At 41.3% G+C, this 21,204-nt stretch overlaps 1 protein-coding gene across 1 annotated transcript in view; it reads right to left on the bottom strand.

The window, feature by feature from the left end:
- Positions 1 to 21,204, bottom strand: part of NRK (Nik related kinase) — a 511,622-nt gene that overhangs the window by 164,849 nt on the left and 325,569 nt on the right. The window contains exons 12-16 of the mRNA XM_063937359.1: positions 20,925 to 21,126; positions 17,681 to 17,845; positions 14,989 to 15,054; positions 13,120 to 13,272; positions 9,515 to 9,652 (exon numbers count right to left, since the gene is read on the bottom strand). Coding sequence (XP_063793429.1) covers positions 9,515 to 9,652; positions 13,120 to 13,272; positions 14,989 to 15,054; positions 17,681 to 17,845; positions 20,925 to 21,126 — 724 coding nt within the window. The remainder of the gene's footprint in view (positions 1 to 9,514; positions 9,653 to 13,119; positions 13,273 to 14,988; positions 15,055 to 17,680; positions 17,846 to 20,924; positions 21,127 to 21,204) is intronic.

Raw genomic sequence — 21,204 nt, 5'->3', positions numbered from 1 at the left:
TAACTTTTTAGAAATTACCAGTTTCTTATCAGGGGGAACCCACACTTTTCACACACTTCATTCATTCATCTGATGGGGGAACAAAACACTGCCTGCTTTTTCTCCCCAAACATAAAAACCCATTTTTAGAGGTTAATGTCAGAAATGTGTAACACATTATTTTTATTGCCGGGATCAAGTCACGGATGTTCCTAGTGGATTGTGTATATGTCTCAACCTTGTCGACACTGGAGTCAGACTCCGTGTCGACATCTGTGTCTGCCATCTGAATGAGCGGGCGTTTTTGAGCCCCTGATGGCCTTTGAGACGCCTGGGCAGACACGGGCTGAGAAGCCGGCTGTCCCACAGCTGTTACGTTATCCACCCTTTTATGTAAGGAGTTGACACTGTCGGTTAATACCTTTTACCTAACCATCCACTCTGGTGTCGGCCCCACAGGGGGCGACATCACATTTATCGGCATCTGCTCCGTCACTATATAAGCCTCCTCCTCAAACATGTCGACACAGCTGTACCGACACACCGCACACACACAGGGAATGCTCTGACTGAGGACAGGACCCACAAAGCCCTTTGGGGAGACAGAGAGAGAGTATGCCAGCACACACCAGAGCGCTATATAATGAGGGGATTAACACTATAACTGAGTGAATTTTCCCCCATAGATGCTTGTATATACAATATTGCGCCTAAATTTAGTGCCCCCCCTCTCTTTTTTACCCTTTGAGCCTGAAAACTACAGGGGAGAGCCAGGGAGCTTCCTTCCAGCGGATCTGTGAAGGAGAAATGGCGCCAGTGTGCTGCAGGAGATAGCTCCGCCCCTTTTCCGCGGCCTATTCTCCCGCTTTTTTCCATATTCTGGCAGGGGTATTTTCCACATATATAGCCTCTGGGACTATATATTGTGGAGTTTTTGCCAGCCAAGGTGTTTTTATTGCTTCTCAGGGCGCCCCCCCCCAGCGCCCTGCACCCTCAGTGACCGGAGTATGAAGTGTGTGTGAGGAGCAATGGCGCACAGCTGCAGTGCTGTGCGCTACCTTGGTGAAGACTGATGTCTTCTGCCGCCGTTTTTTCGGACCTCTTCTTGCTTCTGGCTCTGTAAGGGGGACGGCAGCGCTGCTTCGGGACCGAACACCAAGGACTGGGCCTGCGGTCGATCCCTCTGGAGCTAATGGTGTCCAGTAGCCTAAGAAGCCCAATCCGGCTGCAAGCAGGCGAGTTCGCTTCTTCTCCCCTTAGTCCCTCGCTGCAGTGAGCCTGTTGCCAGCAGGTCTCACTGAAAATAAAAAACCTAAATCTATACTTTCTTTCTAAGGGCTCAGGAGAGCCCCTAGTGTGCATCCAACCTCGGCCGGGCACAAGATCTAACTGAGGCTTGGAGGAGGGTCATAGTGGGAGGAGCCAGTGCACACCAGGTAGTCATAAATCTTTCTAGAGTGCCCAGCTTCCTTCGAAGCCCGCTATTCCCCATGGTCCTTACGGAGTTCCCAGCATCCACTAGGACGTCAGAGAAATGTATATTAAACTCAAAATCGGACTGTCTCTTTGCTTGCTGACCTAGTAATTATAAGAAATAGTACTGTAGCTGTTGTTCTTCTTTTCTATCAATAAGCCTGGAGAAGTGATAAAGAAGTGATAAGTAGAAGGTGATAACGCACCAGCCAATCATTATGGGTTTGAAAAATGACAGTTCGGAGCTGATTGGTTGGTGTGTTATCACTGCCTTATCATTTCTCCAGGCTTAATACATCTGCCTCAGTAAACTTATTTTGTTGCCAGCGTTTACCCGTGAGATAATACTTACTGTATATATAGAAATAGAAAATGTCAAACCTTAAACTGTTTTAGGAGGGTTTCTTTTTTGCGTGTTTCTCGGGAACCTAGATAAAGCCTGAACAATGGCGACTGATGTGAGATTGTCATTATTATGGAATAAGTCCATGTTCTGGATCTTATAGAGCAGAGCTTTGGAGCCTTGGGCACTGAAGCTGGTGTGACGAGAGAGGTTAGTGTGGCATTTTAGGACTATGATCCACAACTGCTGGAGAGCAACCATTGCCAAAGTTTGTTCTAGAGAATATAAATCCACCATATTATAGCTTATTACATTAATATTATAATCTAAAGATGCAGTACACTATTCCAAAATATACTGCAAAATTAGAAATATTGGGGACTTATGAGAAATGTATCTTAACAGCACTTTTTCAAACCAACATAACTCATTAAAAATCGCTATGAGCAAAAAGAAAAAGTAAAATAAAAATAATCTGTGGTACTGTATTTGTGTTGAAGCTCAATAATGTCTTTGTCGTTTGGAATTCCCCTTTATTGCTGAACAATGGGAAGCCACATGCTGTCATCCTGTTACAGTCTTATGTTCTCTGTCTTAATGTGTCCCTGTCCCTGTGCTGATAATGATCACTTTCCTTGGCTGGTGCAGCTGCTTATACCAATAAACAGGCATTGGCAAATTATCATATGCATTGTAATTACTTGTCTGTGCTTCTGTGTCTAGCTTGTAAGTAGGATCTGTATAATAGATGCACATAGGTGGTCATTCCGAGTTGTTCGCTCGTTGCCGATTTTCTCTATATTGCAATTAGTCGCTTACTGCGCATGCGCAATGTTCGCAGAGCGCATGCGCTTAGTTATTTTACTCAAAAGTTAGGTATTTTACTCACGGCATAACAAGGTTTTTTCTTCGTTCTGCTGATCGTAGTGTGATTGACAGGAAGTGGGTGTTTCTGGGCGGAAACTGGCCGTTTTATGGGAGTGTGTGAAAAAATGCTGCCGTTTCTGGGAAAAACGCGGGAGTGGCTGGAGAAACGGGGGAGTGTCTGGGCGAATGCTGGGTGTGTTTGTGACGTCAAACCAGGAACGACAAGCACTGAACTGATCGCACTGGAAGAGTAAGTCTCGAGCTACTCAGAAACTGCAAAGAAAAATCTTTTCGCAATATTGCGAATACTTCGTTCGCAATTCTGCTAAGCTAAGATTCACTCCCAGAGGGCGGCGGCTTAGCGTGTGCACTGCTGCGAAAAGCGGCTAGCAAGCGAACAACTCGGAATGAGGGCCATAGGGTCTGATTCACAGTTGTAAGTAAAGCAAAAAAAAAAGCATGTTACGTTGGGTCTGGAACATACCAAGTTGCCATGCAAGGGGAGTAAATACATGTATATTGTTTCTGTGCAGGGTAAACACTAGTTTTTTTTGCATGTAGTCCACAAGTGTTAGAAAGCTTTATTTTTACACTGCAATTTAGATTTTACTTTGAACACACCCCACCCAAATCTAACTCTCTCTGCACATGTTGCATCTGCCCCACCTGCTCCCCACAGGTTCTATTCCCACTCTATGGGTGTCGTGGACACCCACAAGTGGAAATAGCCCCTGTTAGCTGGGATTCCAGCTGGCGGCATTGTCAGTGGTCGGGATTCCGGCTTCGGTATCCTGACCGCCAGGATACCGACTGCTGGCAATGTAACTACATCCCATTTACGTAACCTAGGGTTGAAGCTTAATGAAGTGGAAGGTGTTTGCTTCTTATGTTAATGACTGTAGGACATTTAGAAACAATTAATTTAATGTATAATTATGGTCTGTATTTGTTGCATGCAACAGGGACCTGTATCTGTTTAATAAACTGCTTTAACATTCTTGTTAAGCTAGATACATACCTGTCAGATTTGCCAATGACTAGACAAATTCTGATGTCCAAAACAATCCCAATAACACCAGATGTGTAGCGTACACATTACACAATAATTGCCTTGCTTCTAATCATATTTGCAGGTTAGGGCCGAACACCAATACACACTGTCTTTCCGACGGGAGCAGCATAGCATGTGGCGGAGATCCGACAGTTTATCATTCGGTCATCATGCCCTTGAAGAGTTTACACACTATCAGGGCCGGGCTGCCCATCTGGCACTTCTGGCAAATGCCGGAAGGGCCGAGGGGCTTGTGGGCCGGTCCTGTCAGGCAGAGAGCTGGGAAGGCTACTCACAACGCAGCCTCCGGCTCTCTGCTCTGGCCGCTCCCCCGCCTCCCCTCCCATCTCCATACAAATGGAGGCGTGCCACGAGTCCACGCCCCCTTGACTAGCGGTACGCCCCCGTGTCCTGGTCGAGCACTCCCGCCCATCTCCATGGAAATTAGGGTGTACTGCAAGGCCACGCACCCCTGACTCACGGCACACCCCCGACTTTAGTGCCTGCGCGCCCCCGTACACGTCATGTGCGTGCATGCACATGCCAGGGCCGAATTTGGACCCCAGTCCGTCCCTGCACACTATGGGCCATATGCAATTGCGGTCGAATTGCCGCAAATGTTGTAAAACGGGGCATTTTCGACACAAAAAAATGATTCGACAATGCAATACAGTACTTTGACAAAAAAACGTCCGTTTCAAATTCGACTTTTTGCAATTCGACAGTTGTCAAATTCGACATGTCTGCAATGGTAAAAATGCGGCTTTTCGACAAAAGTATATTCAATTGAAGAATGTCGATTCGACAACAGTGCTTTTCGACAGTAATTTCGTCAATTTCAGTCCGCCTCATTTTGCTGGCGGGATCTAATAAAAAAATTTAAAAACATGTTTTTTTTTGTGTTTTTATTTATTGCTAATAGCATATCTATTTATATTAGAAGGGATTATCTACTTGGGTTTGTCTATTAGGAGCCACAAGTATTACTTAATATATTTTTTAAAAGAATATTTTTTTTTTTTACTGACTAAAATAATATGGAGAGATCAGAGCAGGTTTTTCAGTGGAAAGGGGTGGGAATGGGTGAAAAATCAAGAAAAAAATGCGTGGAGTCCCCCCTCCTAAGCATAACCAGCCTCGGGCTCTTTGAGCCGGTCCTGGTTGTAAAAATAAGAGGAAAAAATTGACAGGGGATCCCCCGTATTTTAACAACCAGCACCGGGCTCTGCGTCCGGTCCTGGTGCCAAAAATACGGGGGACAAAAAACGTAGGGGTCCCCCGTATTTTTAACACCAGCACCGGGCTCCACTAGCTGGAGAGATAATGCCACACCCGGGGGACACTTTTATACCGGTCCCTGCGGCCGTGGCATTAAATCCCCAACTAGTCACCCCTGGCCGGGGTACCCTGGAGGAGTGGGGACCCCTTAAATCAAGGGGTCCCCCCCCTCCAGCCACCCAAGGGCCAGGGGTGAAGCCCGAGGATGTCCCCCCCATCCAAGGGCGGCGGATGGGAGGCTGATAGCCAAGTGAAAAAATAAAGAATAGTGGTCAGCGGTTGACCGTGAGTAACCTCACCGCTGACTCCTTTCAGTGCGTGGATCGGGTTTTGCGTTTTATTATTTTGTCAAGTACGTGGATTACAAAAAAGAAGAGGACAGATCTACACTGGATTTTTGTGAGTATAATTTTATTTCCAGGTACACCGTGGATTCTACTTGGAGAAGGAGACCGAGTCGGCGTGTCAACATAGGTAAGTATGTGTGTGTCGGTGTGCATGTATGTAATAAAGTTTTACTATCACGGTGTGTGTGTACTGTTTTTATTTGGGTACTTTTTTTTGCAGTAGAACTACAGGTACCAGCGGGCCCGTTTCCCCCCTGCATGCTGGTACTTGTGGTTCTCCAAGTACCAGCTTGCGGGGGATGCTTGCTGGAACTTGTAGTTCTGCTACAAAAAACAATATTCTTTATTTTTTCACTTGGCTATCAGCCTCCCATCCGCCGCCCTTGGATGGGGGGGATAGCCTCGGGCTTCACGCCTGGCCCTTGGGTGGCTGGAGGGGGGGACCCCTTGATTTATGGGGTCCCCACTCCTCCAGGGTACTCCGGCCAGGGGTGACTAGTTGGGGATTTACTGCCACTGCCGCAGGGACCGGCTGTGGCATTATCTCTCCAGCTTTTTGGCACCAGGACCCGGACGCAGAGCCCAGTGCTGGTTGTTAAAATACGGGGGATCCCCTGTCAATTTCCCCCCCATATTTTTACTACTATGACCGGCTCAAAGAGCCCGAGGCTGGTTATGTTTAAGAGGGAGGACCCCTCGCATTTTTTTTCTTGATTTTTTACACACTTTTGTGCCGTCCATGAAGTCGAATCCAGGATGCACACTATCGTCAATTTGTCCGTTTTTTGACAGCAGGACTGTCGAATCCGATTTTTATTGAATATGTCGAATTCGGGTCCCGGCGGGAGGGTGTCTGACTGTCGAATTGTGTCGAATTTAAAAATGGTCGAATTCCGCAATTGCATATACCCCTATAGATTTCCAAATATCTGACAGGTCGTCCCCAATATTGTATAGTATGTACCCAGCTTTAGATGCGGAATTCTGCCCAATAGTTGCAATGAGTCCATAGGGTGCAGAGATGTTAGTACACCCCCCCTCCCACACACACTGTGAGCGGTATCCTATTAGCAGCAGTACTTTCCTGCTGCTAATAGGATTGCTGTTTGTGATCCTATTAGCCCCTATGCCTGATTTATTTTCTCCCAATGCCAGCACACATCCCCAATGGCTGCTATTGTCTGCAGCCGCTTGGTTGGGGGTCCTGCCATGCTGACCGATCAGCAGTGGTCGGCAGCACGGAAAACACTTGGGGAGGGTGCAAGGAGTCAGAGGGACCTCTGAGAGCAGCAGCGGAGGGAAGTTTCTATTCCCTGCAGCTGCAAAGACTGTTTATCTAACTGGTCGCATCATGTGCGACCAGATCAGATAAAGCACTTGCTGGTGTGGTTGCATCTGATGCTACCATGCCAGGGTGTGGTTGCATCTGATGCGACCATGCCAGGCAAGTGGTTAATTTGGTTATTCTACATTAATACACAATTTTTTCAAACTACTGTATAAAGCATGTACACTTCTATCATTTAATAGAACTTAAACATTTCATCTGCTTCATAATTTGTGGTGTTCCAGTTCCTTTACCATATATAAGTATATTAAAAAAAATTGCCCAAATTGAATAGTGAATAGATCTTAAGGGATGGCAATATTTCTTGGGTGCTGAGAATGAACATACCTAAAATTAATGCCCCTCAAAAATTCCTTGTGATTCTACAGAAAATAGTCTGTAACTTTATATAGGGAGGGAGAAAACTGAGACTGAAACAAAATATCTTTTTGTATAGGATAAAATGTGTAGGAGAAAACCTAGATTTTCTCATGATCAAGTAAAATCCTATCTACTTTGTGGAATCAGAATTGATCACAGCAGCCATTTTGTCCTGTATTTTCATATTGTATGTTTACGCTGATATTCTGTGTTCATTTAATAGTTATTCAAATATAGTTAAATTTCTGTGAATCAGGTCTTTGTTTAAAGAGTCTGTCTAGACCAGGGATGGGCAATTATTTCAGCTGGGGGTCACTTAATACTTTACAGGGAATATTCGAGGGCCGCACACAAAATACCGTGGCTTCAGCAGGGCACTTATCACAAATTATGCTTTGGGTGCCTGAGGCACCAGAAGCATAATCCCCGATAAACGCTGGCATCGGGAGGGAGGAGCCCGCCGCATCGGGGCTAACAGGATAGCCCTGGGCAATAAGTGGGTAATTGGATACCCCCATATATGTTTCCAGAAATTACTAACATTATGGTGCTGATTCTGAAGTAACACAAATTTATTAAAACACAATATACTTTTGTCAGGAACAGTCAGTGCCAGAAAGCACAGAAACACGTATAGCCTTACACACAATCACTACTGCCACCAACATCAAATAGTCAGGTGTTAAAACCTGACCTCAAAGCACCACTTGCAAACAATCACATATAATAATAATAATAATAATAATAATAATAATAATAATACTTTAAAAAAAAATATATTTTTCCAGTTATCATCTTCCCACCCATCTCCCCCCTCCCTGAACAAAGTTACTAGATTCCCCCCCTCCCCAGACATAGTTACAAGCATCCGACCCAAGACAGAATTGCCAGCTTCCTCAAACCCCCCCGGCACCCCCATACTGGGCACCCCTGCCCCCTTGTCAGGCAGGTGCCGCCGCCTCCCGCTATCCAAGCGTGTACCTTACTTAGATGCTCAGCATGTACCTTAACTGGCCACCGGCGCACGCATCTGCACCGCCACTGCCGCACGCATCCACGCCTTTGGCTCCACCCCCAACAGCACCGGACCCGACGTGATCAGGCTTTTTCAGGGGCGCCTATGGCTAGGAGGTAATGCAGCGCAATAACAAGCAGCTCAGCCAGTCAGGCCGCTTGTCATTGCACAATGATAGGAGGCAGCGGGCCGGGCAGGATCAGTTTGTGGGCTGTATTTTGCCCACCTCTAGTCTAGACAGATGAGAATAATGTAGAAATGTGTAGCTGATTATACATATGAGTTATTGGGAATGAGATAAAGATATAAGGAGGAGTATGAGACCAGGTTTGATAGCACCAGGTGCAGGCTGCAACATGAGAGAATCAAGGTGAACATATATTCCTTTACTGATATTGAATGATGTATTTAATCTTCTAATTACGGTAATTATTTCATGTGGTGTAAAAATCTGCTCTTTAGTGACTATATATTATGCTTAAAGTTACTAATGTGTATTAATATTTATTTAAATATATTCGGAGATAAGCAAATGGTCAGACATGTGCAGAAATGTATTCTTTGTATTTTTGCAAAGCAGGAATGGTATAAAAGTGGAGAACTCATATGAAATAAAGCAGAGAACTTTGGATACACAACTCTGTATACTGTATGTGTCAGTTTCTCTACGATCGTACAGGTACCTGCTGAAACTTCACTAACTCTACTTAAGAGATCTTTTAGGCTTGGTTCCTATCCAACAACTTTTAAAAAGGTCACCACATGGAAGTTTAAAGGACATGTGGAGATGTTGCCCACAGTACTCAATCAGATTGTAGCTACCCATTATCTAGTAGAGTCTATAAAATGATAGCTAGAAATTGATTGGTTGCAATGGGCAATACTTCTGCTCCTCCTTTTTTAGAAAGTTTGATAACTCACCCCCTTAGGTTTGTGGTTTACGGTAAAGGTAAGTACTGTACACAATGTCGGACTGGGGCATGTAGGGCCCATCGGGGGAATGCCGTGGTAGGGGCCCATGTTTAGGGGTGTGGCTAGTCCGCAGAGGGGGTGTGGCCTCCCACCTCATTGGTTTGACTAACCATTAGAGAGTGCAATGTCTGGGCCATTTCATAAATATATACAGTAAATTCATCTGCTGCATGCATGATACTCTACCAGATTAATAACAGATTAATAACAGCAATTCACTGTAGAAAATACACCATAGTCTAGTATAAGGTAACATATGATAATGTATAATTCAAGTGCACAGTCTGGAACCTGATCCTTAGAGCAGGAGGTCGGGCCCCCAAGCAGTGGGGCCCACTGGTGGTATCCCCTGAACCCCTGTGGGCCAGTCCAAGCCTGCCTGTACATGGTGTCACAAAATTGCATTTACTCAGTTCTACTGTGAGTCTTGAATTATCCCAGTTAAATCTGTAACCATACATACAGTAAACAGTGAACTTACCTCCAGAATAGCTCTTGGCAGCGCTGGTGTGCATGGGCTAGAACTGCTTCCAGACCCAAGCCTGGCATGCGCTTGTTGTATGAAGCCTGGCCATTTAACTATTCCCTGGTCAATGCTTGTGTTTTTCTTTTCTGGTGTCTGAAATGTAGTGAAAACTAATATTTATACAGCTATAGATATCAGTGAAATGAAGCTTAAATGTAGAATATCTATCTAAAACAAATTGCTTGGATACTACAGCTAGGAGGTTGAGTTTAGGGGGGAGATGTATCAAGCTGCGGAGAGAGATAAAGTAGCAACCAATCAGCTTTTAACTGCCATTATACAGGCTATATAAGGGGCAGATGTATTAAGCCTGGAGATTGCATAAGGAAGTGATAAGCCAGTGATAAGTGTAAGGTGATAAACGCACCAGCCAATTAGCCCTTAGCTGTTAATTTACATATTAGAGCTGACTGGCTGGTGCGTTTATTACCTTGCACTTATGACTGGTTTATCACTTCCTTATGCCTTCTCCAGGTTAATACATCTGCCCCATGATGTTTGAAAAATGTCAGAAGCTGTCTGGTTGATACTTTATCTATCCTACTTTATCTCTACCCAAGGCTTAATACATCTCCCCCATAGTATTACATCTGTATAAGTCACTAGCCACATATACTAAACGGAGATTTAAGGAACAATTATACCCAAAGCATCAAATTGAGCTTTAAGGTACCTTTAAGACACTGTACGATAAAATAAAAAGGGAGAGTTTTATCAAAGCTTGGGGAGAAATAAAGCACAAACCAATCAGCCCCTGACATTTTTTAAACACAGCTTGTACAATGACAGTTGGTAGCTGTTTGGTTTGTACTTTCTCTCTCCAGGCTTTGATAAATCTCCCTCTTTAGTCTTTTAGTGCAATTAGAAAGTATTATACAGGTTGAGTTTCCCTTATCCAAAACGCTTGGGACCAGAGGTATTTTGGATATCGGATTTTTCCGTATTTTGGAATAATTGCATACCAGAATGAGATATAATGGTGATGTTACCTAAATCTAAGCACAGAATGCATTTATGTTTCATATACACCTTATACACACAGCCTGAAGGTCATTTTAGCCAATATTTTTTATAACTTTGTACATTAAACAAAGTGTGTGTACATTCACACAATTCATTTATGTTTCATATACACCTTATACACACAGCCTGAAGGTCATTTAATACAATATTTTTAATAACTTTGTATATTAAACAAAGTTTGTGTACATTGAGTCATCAAAAAACAAAGGTTTCACTATCTCACTCAAAAAAGTCTGTATTTTGGAATATTCCGTATTTCGGAATATTTGGATATGGGATACTCAACCTGTATTTTAAAAAGACTAACATTAGTGAGACTGTCACAATAAAATAGAACTTAATTTTCATAACACATTTTTTTTTTTTTTTTAGAAGACCCTTACTTAATGGCAGGTCAACTGATTAAATCCAAACCATGGATTAAGAATGTGCTTAGTCACTCATTGATGCCACTTATCAGAGGAAGAAAGCAGACACCTCACAAAACTCATCAAAAGTTTGATTAGTGAAGTAATAAATATTGCTGGATGACATATATACATAGGAACGGACAATAATAACCTTTGTTGAAGGATATTGGAGTGTATGGTATTAAACATAATAATAATAATAATAATAATAATAATAATAATAATAATAATAATATTATTATTATTATGAGTATCATTTTAAAATAAAGCTTTACGTCATGTCAGATATTATGGAGGATACAATTCTCATACGGTATACTGATTTCTCATACGGTATACTGATTTCCACTTAAAGGGAGGATTTTCACTGAAGATTTGTATACACTATGTATTTGTTAGGTGAATGTTATGTTAAGGATATTAGTATTAAGTACATTTTCTATCCATCTGCTATTGTTCGTCTTAATTTGACCGGTGATTTGTAATGGTTATGTGAATGTCCCAAATCTTAATTTTTTTTTTTTTTTTAACAATGACAATAAAAATATCTATCTATCTATCTATCTATCTATCTATCTATCTATCTATCTATCTATCTATCTATCTATTATTGTGTTTATAGTATGGGTCACTGTTTTTTCTCTTTTAACGTGGAGAAGACAGAATGTTTTCAATTGGAGGAAGTGTATTGGTTTAAATTCTGATCTCTAGTACCATAGGAAACAATTTCTCTAAATGATTGGGGTTGGCACATTGGCCCGTATCTTTTCCAAAATGACTAAAAAATGGCATGCATATACATGGTTAGGGGCAGAACAATTGTATGCAATTTACACTACGGTATACACTACTGGTCAAAAGTTTTAGAATACCTCCATTTTTCTAGGTTTTCTTGATATCTGAGCAATTCAAGTCCAGTGACTAACCAGCAATGGTACAAAGGTAAGCAGTAATCTGCTAGAGATGAAAATGAGACTTGCCTGTGCCCTGAAGCACTGGCCGTGCAACACTGAAGCCTGGAAGAAGGTCTTATAGACTGATAAAACAAGATGACATTTTTGGTTCATCACTCAGGAATTTTATAAGTTGAGAAGGTGAAAGGATGGTTCCTCAGTGTGTAGGGGTTTAATTGGTAAGTGGCAGATTGATGTGGCTTCCCAACATGTTTAAACTCAAATGTAAAACATCCCGTGTACATTTTGGGCAAGAAACTTAGTAAATAAACTGCTGTGAAACCATCTATCAAACATCTCCAAGAAGCTGGATGATTTGCAGTTTTTCATGTTCGTGAGTTGGCATCTTGCATATACTGACTGGCACCCTAATATAAAAGGGCTACTACTGCATTTTACAGCACCATTCCTCTGGTCTATGCTTTGTTGGTCAAGGGTTCATCCTACAGCAAGATACTACCCCAAAACATACCTCCAGAGTATGTTAGAGCTACTTCCAGGTTAAAAAAATATAGTAGGCTTCCTGTAACGGAATGGCCTTCACAGTTTTCAAGTTTAAACCCCATTAAGCTAGCCTCTGATGAACTGGACAGAAGGGTCTAAGCAAAGCAACCTACAAATGCAGCACATTCATGAGAACTGCAACAGTGTTGGGACGACTTTCCCGGACACTATTTTCATTGTAGAAAGAATGCCACAAGTGTATTCGGTATTTACAGGTATATACTGTAGTATATTTGGCTACTTTGATGAGTGAAATTTTTTTTTATCTCCAATATATGCTGTAATTCCATAGTACATTGGGACAGTAAACTGTGGAACTTTCATTAAAAATTAAAAAAATAGGGGGGTGTTCTAAACTTTTGATCAAATGTGTGTATACTATTTTCTTTTTCAATAAGATTCATTCAGAGTTTAATACTTAAAGAAACACCTATTAATCCCAAAATGTTCAGCTCACCATCATTAGGTGGCCATCTTTTTATTCACTCTTTAGAATTCACTTATAAAACAATACACAGTATATATTTTCTCCTCTCTCTTAGGTGTGACTACGCCAAGAGATTTCACTTTATTGGACATTAATGATACAAGTCATTCTCAAAATGCACTGAAGTACAGCCGCTAGACCTATTACATTCATTAATGTTGATCTTAGGCCAGCAGCTATTACCTTATTAATAGGCCAAACAGTTGGATGATCTGAGGTGTGTTTTGGTGGATCTGAGTTCTTCCCCATGTTATCATGTTGGAGAAATAATAACTGGCTCTGGTCTTTGGGCAGCGTGCGGTGAAACTTCTTTTGGTTTTGAACTTCCTCAGTTTTCTGTATTAAAAGAAAGTTCTTTATGTGAAAGAAGAATCTAAACAACTGTGTTCTCTATGTTGCATGTTGGAAATACAGGCTTTCATTTTTCTAGATTGAAAAATGTTGCATGCTAATTATGTTTGATTTGTTACAATAAGTTCTGTGCAAGTTCATTGGCTTGCATAAATGTGGAGGTTTGACGAAACTTTCTACTAGTGTTCATGTTGGGAAGTTGACATGCGAGAATTCTCCTCTGGATAAAGAAGCCGTGTTATGGAGCATTGAATCAGTTTGTTTAGAAAAACAACATGAATGAAATAAGCCTGGGAGCAGTATGGGAAGCACAAGATATGTCTTAAAGTGGTTTTTGGCTCTTGGGCAGCCCTGATCAATTATATGCAGCCAGACTGTACTGCAGATCATCTTGGTGGAGGACTCTGTCCATCCAGTCCTTTTGAGTAGGACTCTATAGATCAGTTCTGGACAGATTCTAGTATGTGGCTGCATGCTGCTACACTCCTGCAGTGTAAATGGAAGGCTCAGCAATCTGCCTTTGTGTATTTAAGGATGAATTCCCCTATTATTTCTGCTCTATTGCAAAGTCTGTTGTCCCCAAACACCTTGATTAATTGTCTCCTCTAAAGTTTTACTCTCCTGTGTCAGCCTGATATCACTATCTTAAATGTGCACCCAAGCCAGTGATGTGCAGTCAGGGTAAGCAGGGGAGGCAGAACCTCACCCGTCATACTCCAGTACATTCCAGAGTTTTAATGATAGAAATGTTTAAAATAATACAAAGAAAATATAATATTTGTATTATTCATATAATCTTCATGTAATTCTAATAATTTTTATAGTCAAAACACACTAACAAATCATTTATGTGAGTAAATTTGGCTTTGTTACTAGCCAGTGCCTCCGCAGCCACTGACGTCACCGCACCTCACTGATCCAATCCTTGTTTTGGTGTGTGTCCTCTGTGCCTGCCACTGAACAGACACCTCAAGATTTTGCTTCTTCACTGGTCTTGTATGATTACTTACTATCACGTATTGGTTGCTACTCATTGCCATTGTAGAATATGTAGAAGATCTATCCAGACCCTGCTTTCCAGACTATATCTACCTTGTGCCACTGGCAGCTTATTCTACTGAGTAAAAAGCCTCAGTTACAGCTTAGAGTCTACACCACCACTCCCAAGGGTTTTCCCTTCCTCTGTTATTCATTGTCTGCTGGGCTGTGTACTGTATGCCTCTAAATACGTCTGTATGTGTGCTGTATAAAGCCAGGTGTCTACAATAGAATCAGGTCCTTAACTCTTTTATTAAAATATATTGGCATGTTGGGGAATGATCTTACATTGGGCTATAGGGTGTTCTGAAGTGCCGTACGGATGGAGGTGCAATGCAGGGACGTGCGGTGAGCTAACTGCCTCACCCCACCACACGTCACTGGTGCAATGTATATAGAGGACAGGCTTGTGTAAAAATGGACAAGTGTTTGTATTGCTGACTGTAAATTGTATGAAAAACAATGAAAATGCTGGAGGTTTAGTCTCAAGACTTCACAGGTCATGTAATACAAATTACTCTGTGTTCTCAAAACACATTACAACACGTATTATAACTGGCCCTTATACACATATTGTAACCACAACTAAGGCAGAGTAACAAACTAGGCCTAACTGACTCATTGTGACATACGAATTTCAGCATTGCTCTAATCTTCTTTTACCATTTCAAGTGGTGAGACTTCAGTTGGGTTGCATCTTCCATCCACTTTCTGTCTTATATCTTCATGCTGCAAAATTAGAATTAAAACAGTACATTTTTGTTTTAGCCTTCAAAATCCTTGCACACCTGTAGACCAAACATACAGTGCATCCGGAAAGTATTCACAGCGCTTATACAATAACTGTGAGGCCAATACCTTGGCAGTTCAGAAGTGACCCCTTCCTGCGACTTCTCCATATGAAATATACCCATCTCTCAAATGTGTTTATATGGGTCAGCTGTTTAAAATGTGTTACTATTTCTTTATTTTTTTATTTTTTATATACATTCTGTTTTTCTTTCAATAAAGTACACAGAATTGATTGCCTGGGAGTTCATTTCAGATGTCTTACGGCTGTCATACTGTAGGTTAATAATTAAACCAGAAAATAACTTGTGTAAGCAAATGTTTCCTTCCAATCAACCCATAACCATTCAGAGTATCACCTAATAAACTATGGAACCAGCCACAGACAGCATACTCTTCCATAGGGAAGCCATTAAAATATTGCATACAAATATAGTTCTATTTTTTTTTTTTTTTTTCAAAAGAATACAGAGTTTTTAAGGCTTATGTGTTACACAACCTCAAATAAATGTATCACAATGAAACTGTTAAACTTTTTCCAGTTATGAAGAATATTGTCTGAGTGAAGAAACAATAAAAACAACAGCAGGTTTGTTTTTTTGTTGGGAAAAAAGTAAATAAGCAAATTAAAAACATTATTTCTATAAAGCAACTTAGCATTATCAAAACAAATGCTATAATTAAGAATGTAGGGAGTAAGCAGATTTTTTTTATTTACTTATTTTGCTAAATGGATAGTCGCTTCTCTGAGAGGTGAATTAACTGGTTAGAAAAATATGCTTTAATAAGAGCAGTTGAGGACGCAATAATGATATTGCTTAAAGAATTTAAGTCAAACCTAAAATAAAATTTTTGTAATTAGTGAGCTGCTTGATTAATTTTGTGTGAAATAAGGCTTTTTCTGCATTGTAACTTTGCTCTTTGTGCTGGTTTGCATACTGTCTACAATGAAGCTACTTTCTCATATTAGCTACAGTATATTATGTTGGTGAAATGCAAAGGATTTTATTTAGAACAATATGGGGGAGATCTTTCAATCTTTCAAGAGCTGTAAAGAGCTGTTATTTTATTGTATTTTTATTGAGGTTTTATGTATCTCCCCTATAGTATATATGTTTCATTAGCGTAAGTGCAATTAGCACATTTTCTTTAAAGTCGTTTTTCCTGGTAGACAGATAATGTGTACCCCCTTCAAGCATTGTACATTGGCAATACAGTATACTACAGTATGTGTTCTTGGTATGCTTCTGTACTACTAGATATAAAGTAGATGAGTATATTTTAATATAGGATACAGTGCAAAAACGTCAGCAGGTAACCACTAAAATCAGAAAGGGATGGCATATACAGTGTCTATACAGATAGTGAATCACATAGTGGGTAAAAATAACTAGAAAGACAGTGGTAGATAAAGGAATGCATTCTCTGCATGCAAAATCAACTTGCATGCAATGACCCCAAATAGGAAAACAACAAACAAAATAGCCCCCACAGGAAAACCTCCTCATGTGAAAATACTGAGAACATTTTGGGCACTATGGATGGTGTAATGGTTAGTATTACTGTCACAGAGCACTGAGGTCATAGTTTGAGTGTCACAATGGCACTAAATATGTGGAGTTTATATGTTCTCCCCATACGTGCGTGGCTTTCCTCTGGATACTCCGATTTACTCCAACAATCCGTTTTCTCCCACAATCCAAAAATATCCTGGTAGGTTAATTGGTTTCAAACAGAGATTAACCCTAGTGTATAACGGATGGTGTAATGGTTAGCATTACTGACTCACAACACTGAGATCATGGGTTCCAGTCCCACCATGGCCCTAACTGTGCAGAGTTTGTACATTCTCCCTGTACTTGCGTGGGTTTCCTCCAGCTACTCCAGTTTCCTCCCACAATCCAAAAATACACTGGTAGGTTAATTGGCTTCCAAATGTGTGAATGTGTGTGTGTACATGTGATAGGGAATATAGATTGTAAGCTCCACTGGGAAGAGACTGATGTGAATGGCCATATATTCTCTGTAAAGCGCTGCGAAATATGTGTGCGCTATATAAATAACTGGTAATAATAATAATAATAATAATAATAAGAAGAAGAAGAAGAAGTGTGTGTCTATACATGGGCAGACTAGATGGGCCAAGTGGTTCTTATCTGCCATCAAAGACTATGTTACTATATAAAATCATTGTCTGTATCTTGGCCAGTTTTCATATGTACATAAAAATGGCACCCCTACATATGTTTCAACCTATTTGAAAAATATCCAGGTGAGCAACTTATTTCAGGTCTTGACCTTTTAAACTGTTACGTACAAGACTGCTGTACGTGTGTCAAAGGGCTCTCATTATAAGATTTAGAGGGGGAAATTTATCAAAGCTTGGAGAGAGATAAAGTGGAGTAAGATACAGTACTCACCAATCTGCTTCTAACTGCCATGTAACAAGCTGTGTTTGAAAAATGACAGTCAAAAGCTGATTGGGTGATTCCTTCTCTCTCTCCAATCTTTGATTAATCTCCTGCTTAGAATGATAAAAAAGCAGAACATACTGTATATACTGTACCTGTTTCCTTTTGTTTCCATCATTTATATCTGCCAATACACCTTTCTCCTTATCCACGTGTTTCCTGCTCTCTTTTCCTCTTCCATCTCTCTTCTGTCCTTCCCTCTCCAGCAGCCTTGGCTCACATTCCTGCATTTTTCTTAGTTTCAGTTCCCTCTTCTGATGCTGTCAGTATGGCAAAATGAAAAGATACAATCATATGCAGAATCTGCTGGTATTATTAGTACATCCACATACTGTATAAGGAACTGGAATATATAATATTTATTACACATTGTGGGCCTATGCTAAAGGAAAGAATTTGTTTAGTGGTGTCAACAGAGTCCGTTTATCCGGGATCCAGTCTCTAGGTCAACAGTAACTAGGTCGACAGTAGCTAGGCCGACCACTATTGGTCTACAGTAACTAGGTTGACATGTTTTAGGTCGACAGGTCAAAAGGTCGACATGAGTTTTTAACAATTTTTTTCTTTTTTTTAACTTTTGCATACTTAACGATCCATGCGGACTACGATTGGGAATAGTAACCTGAAGCTGCGAGTCATGCAAGGAGACACGGAGTACTAATTGGGGTTCCCGGTCACTGTATTGAGAAAACAACACCAAAACCCATCAAAAACTCATGTCGACCTTTTGACCTGTCGACCTAGACCATGTTGACCAAGAGACCCTGTCGACCTAGTTACTGTCGACCAATAGTGGTCGACCTAGACACTGTCAACCTAGTTACTGTCGACCTTCCATACCACACCCGTTTATCCTCTCCAAATATACTGTAAAACTCACTGGGGGTAAAATAAAACAGACATGATCACAAAGCACCTGTCCTAAAATCACAAGAAGAGTAGTGCCAGGTACTGTTTGGAGAAAGATGAGTATTTTATAATGTGTTTCAGTAGATTTAGAGGCATATTTGTAAAAAAAATATGTGCATGATATCTGCAAATACAGTACTAAAGATCCCCATGGTGTATGTTTGGGTGGTCTTCAGGTTGCCGGCGGCCGGGCTCCCGGTGGCTACCATACTGGCGCCGGAATCCCGACCGCCGGCATACCGACATCTTTTTTCCCTCTTGGGGGTCCACGACCCCCCTGGAGGGAGACTAGATAGCTTGGTCGCCGGGACCCTGACCGCCGGCAAACCATACTACACCCGTATGTTTGGGGGACTGCAGTGGTTATATCCCTGCAGCAGGTCTCCCGATTTCATTGAGGGCTGCTGTTATGCCAAATTGACCAAGCGCAATCTGGAGTTTGGCCTAGTAGCTAATCCATGATTAGATGGTGTTAGCCACTGTAGCTAGGGAGGCCAATCCCGGGCCATTTTTTTCAATCCCGGGTATCGGGATTAAAAAATGGTCAATCCTGGGATTCCCAGGATACCGGGATTGGTTTTTCCATGTGTGGCCATCCCCCTCGCCCCGTCCCGCCACGGCCCACACACATAACTCCCCATACACCGGGGGCGAGCAGGTGGGAAACATCAGCTGCTTTCTCCCGGCGGCGGGTGACGGTGCAGCGTGACCTCTCACTACACGTCACGCTGCACTGGGTAGCCGGGAGGAGGAAGCCGGGCAGCGCCTGAGCGTCATGAGGATGCTCAATGCTGATCCCTCAATTAGCCTAATAACTGGATAGTGTGTACACAGGGGCATTGGAGTGTTTGAAGCTGATGGAACAATATTGCATGTATTGCACTGCACATATGATGCCGCTTACGGCCTCCCGATCCCGTTCAAAGGGAAAGTACACACTGAGCAAGAAATTGCTTAATAAATAGACACCAAGTCCTGATAATTAATAAATATGTCTCTTAGTCATGGTTCTTCAAATTTACAGGAAGAAATCCTTATCCATAAAGCACTTTAAGGCCCTGACATTATAGATAAAAGGTTCTATACAGCTAATTATTTAAGACAGGCATTCCCAACCACGGTCCTCAAGGCACACCAACAGTGCAGGTTTTAGTGATATCCAGGCTTCAGCACAGATGGTTAAATCAAAATAACTGAGGTACTAATTAAGTCACCTGTGTTCAAGCCTGGATATCACTAAAACCAGGACTGTTAGTGTGCCTTGAGGACCGTGGTTGGGAAACACTGATTTAAGAGAATAAAAAGTACTGTAGACTTCTGAGATTTGGCTTTCAGTTTCAACAATCTTCTAAGGGATATTATTATTATTATTATTATTATTATTATTATTATGATGGTGGTGATGATGATGATTATGTTGATTATAATTATTATTATTAGAAGTCAGAAATCAACTGCTACTAAATTAGATCCGCAAAATATACTGTAATATATTGTGCAATTAAAGCTATAAACATAAAATAATAAATCTGAATTTACAGTGTTTGTATTTAAGAACAAAAATGTGATGTTTGACATGTCTTTGTTCTCTTCTGCTTTAGAATGTAGGGCATCGCCCTCACACATTAGGGTGCTTTATTGTACCTTTATGTGTTTTTGATCAGGTTTAGGGGGAGATTTATCAAAGCTTGGAGAGTGATAAAGAACCAACTAATCAGCTTTGAACTGTCATTTTTCAAACAAGCCTGTAAAATGACAGAAGCTGATTGGTTTGTACTCTCTCCACTTTCTCTCTTAAAGCTTTGATAAATCCCCCCTATGTCTGGCTAATAGTTCTCTATAATCAACAATATGCTGAAGAGAAATTAGAATTGCCATTGCTGCAGCATTTGAACGCCAGCAATGGCAGCCCGATTTACACCCTTTGCCCAGCCTGATTCGAACTGCTTACACTCAAAAGTGCTCCCTACCCTATGGGGTAGCGAATACTTTTGAGTGAGATTCTGCCACAGTAAAGTACTGCAGGTTTTGCACTAATTCCGATGGGCGAGCAAGTCACCGGCAATTAAATTCCACACCCAAGGTGTTTATATATTTTTGTGGGTTTTTTTTTATAAGTATTATTTATATGTAATTGTTGCATAATGTATTTTGCCAAATTAAAAGGTTTACAATTGTGTGCTAGAGGCAAGTGACCTTATCACAATTGTAATGTATACTATTTCCATGAGACCATTTGCAAATGGCACTACATGTGGCCTAGAAAGGTCAAACTGTTTGTGTGTCCCCAATGCCCAATTCTTGCAGACTTTTTGGCAGATCTTTAGTTGTACTTTACAGGTTGGGCTTTGTTGTTGTCCTACTGTATTATAGGTGACAAATCAGCTGTTTGTGCATTCAGTACAAAGGGGAAAGACGCTCAATTCCTACATCCTCCAGCTTTTTCCTCTGTTCCTTCTGCTGCTCGATTCGTTTTTGGCGCTCCGCCAGGAGCTGCTTTTTGTATTTCTCCTGGTCTTTTAGCTTCTGTAATTGCTCTTGTCTCTGAGGATCTGATCTGTTCTTGTTTTCCTGCTGCAATCGCAAGAATTCACGACGGAGAGTCGATTCACCAGGAAGATTAACAATGGAGCTTAAAAAAAAAGAAGAAAAAAAAGTAAGATAATGGAAGTTTAGTTTCTTCCCATTCTTGCAAAGATTTAACCTCCCA

This window comes from Pseudophryne corroboree, chromosome 8 (genome assembly GCF_028390025.1).
Source record: "Pseudophryne corroboree isolate aPseCor3 chromosome 8, aPseCor3.hap2, whole genome shotgun sequence".
NCBI classification, from domain to species: domain Eukaryota; kingdom Metazoa; phylum Chordata; class Amphibia; order Anura; family Myobatrachidae; genus Pseudophryne; species Pseudophryne corroboree.
This window is presented reverse-complemented; position numbering and strand designations above follow the sequence as displayed.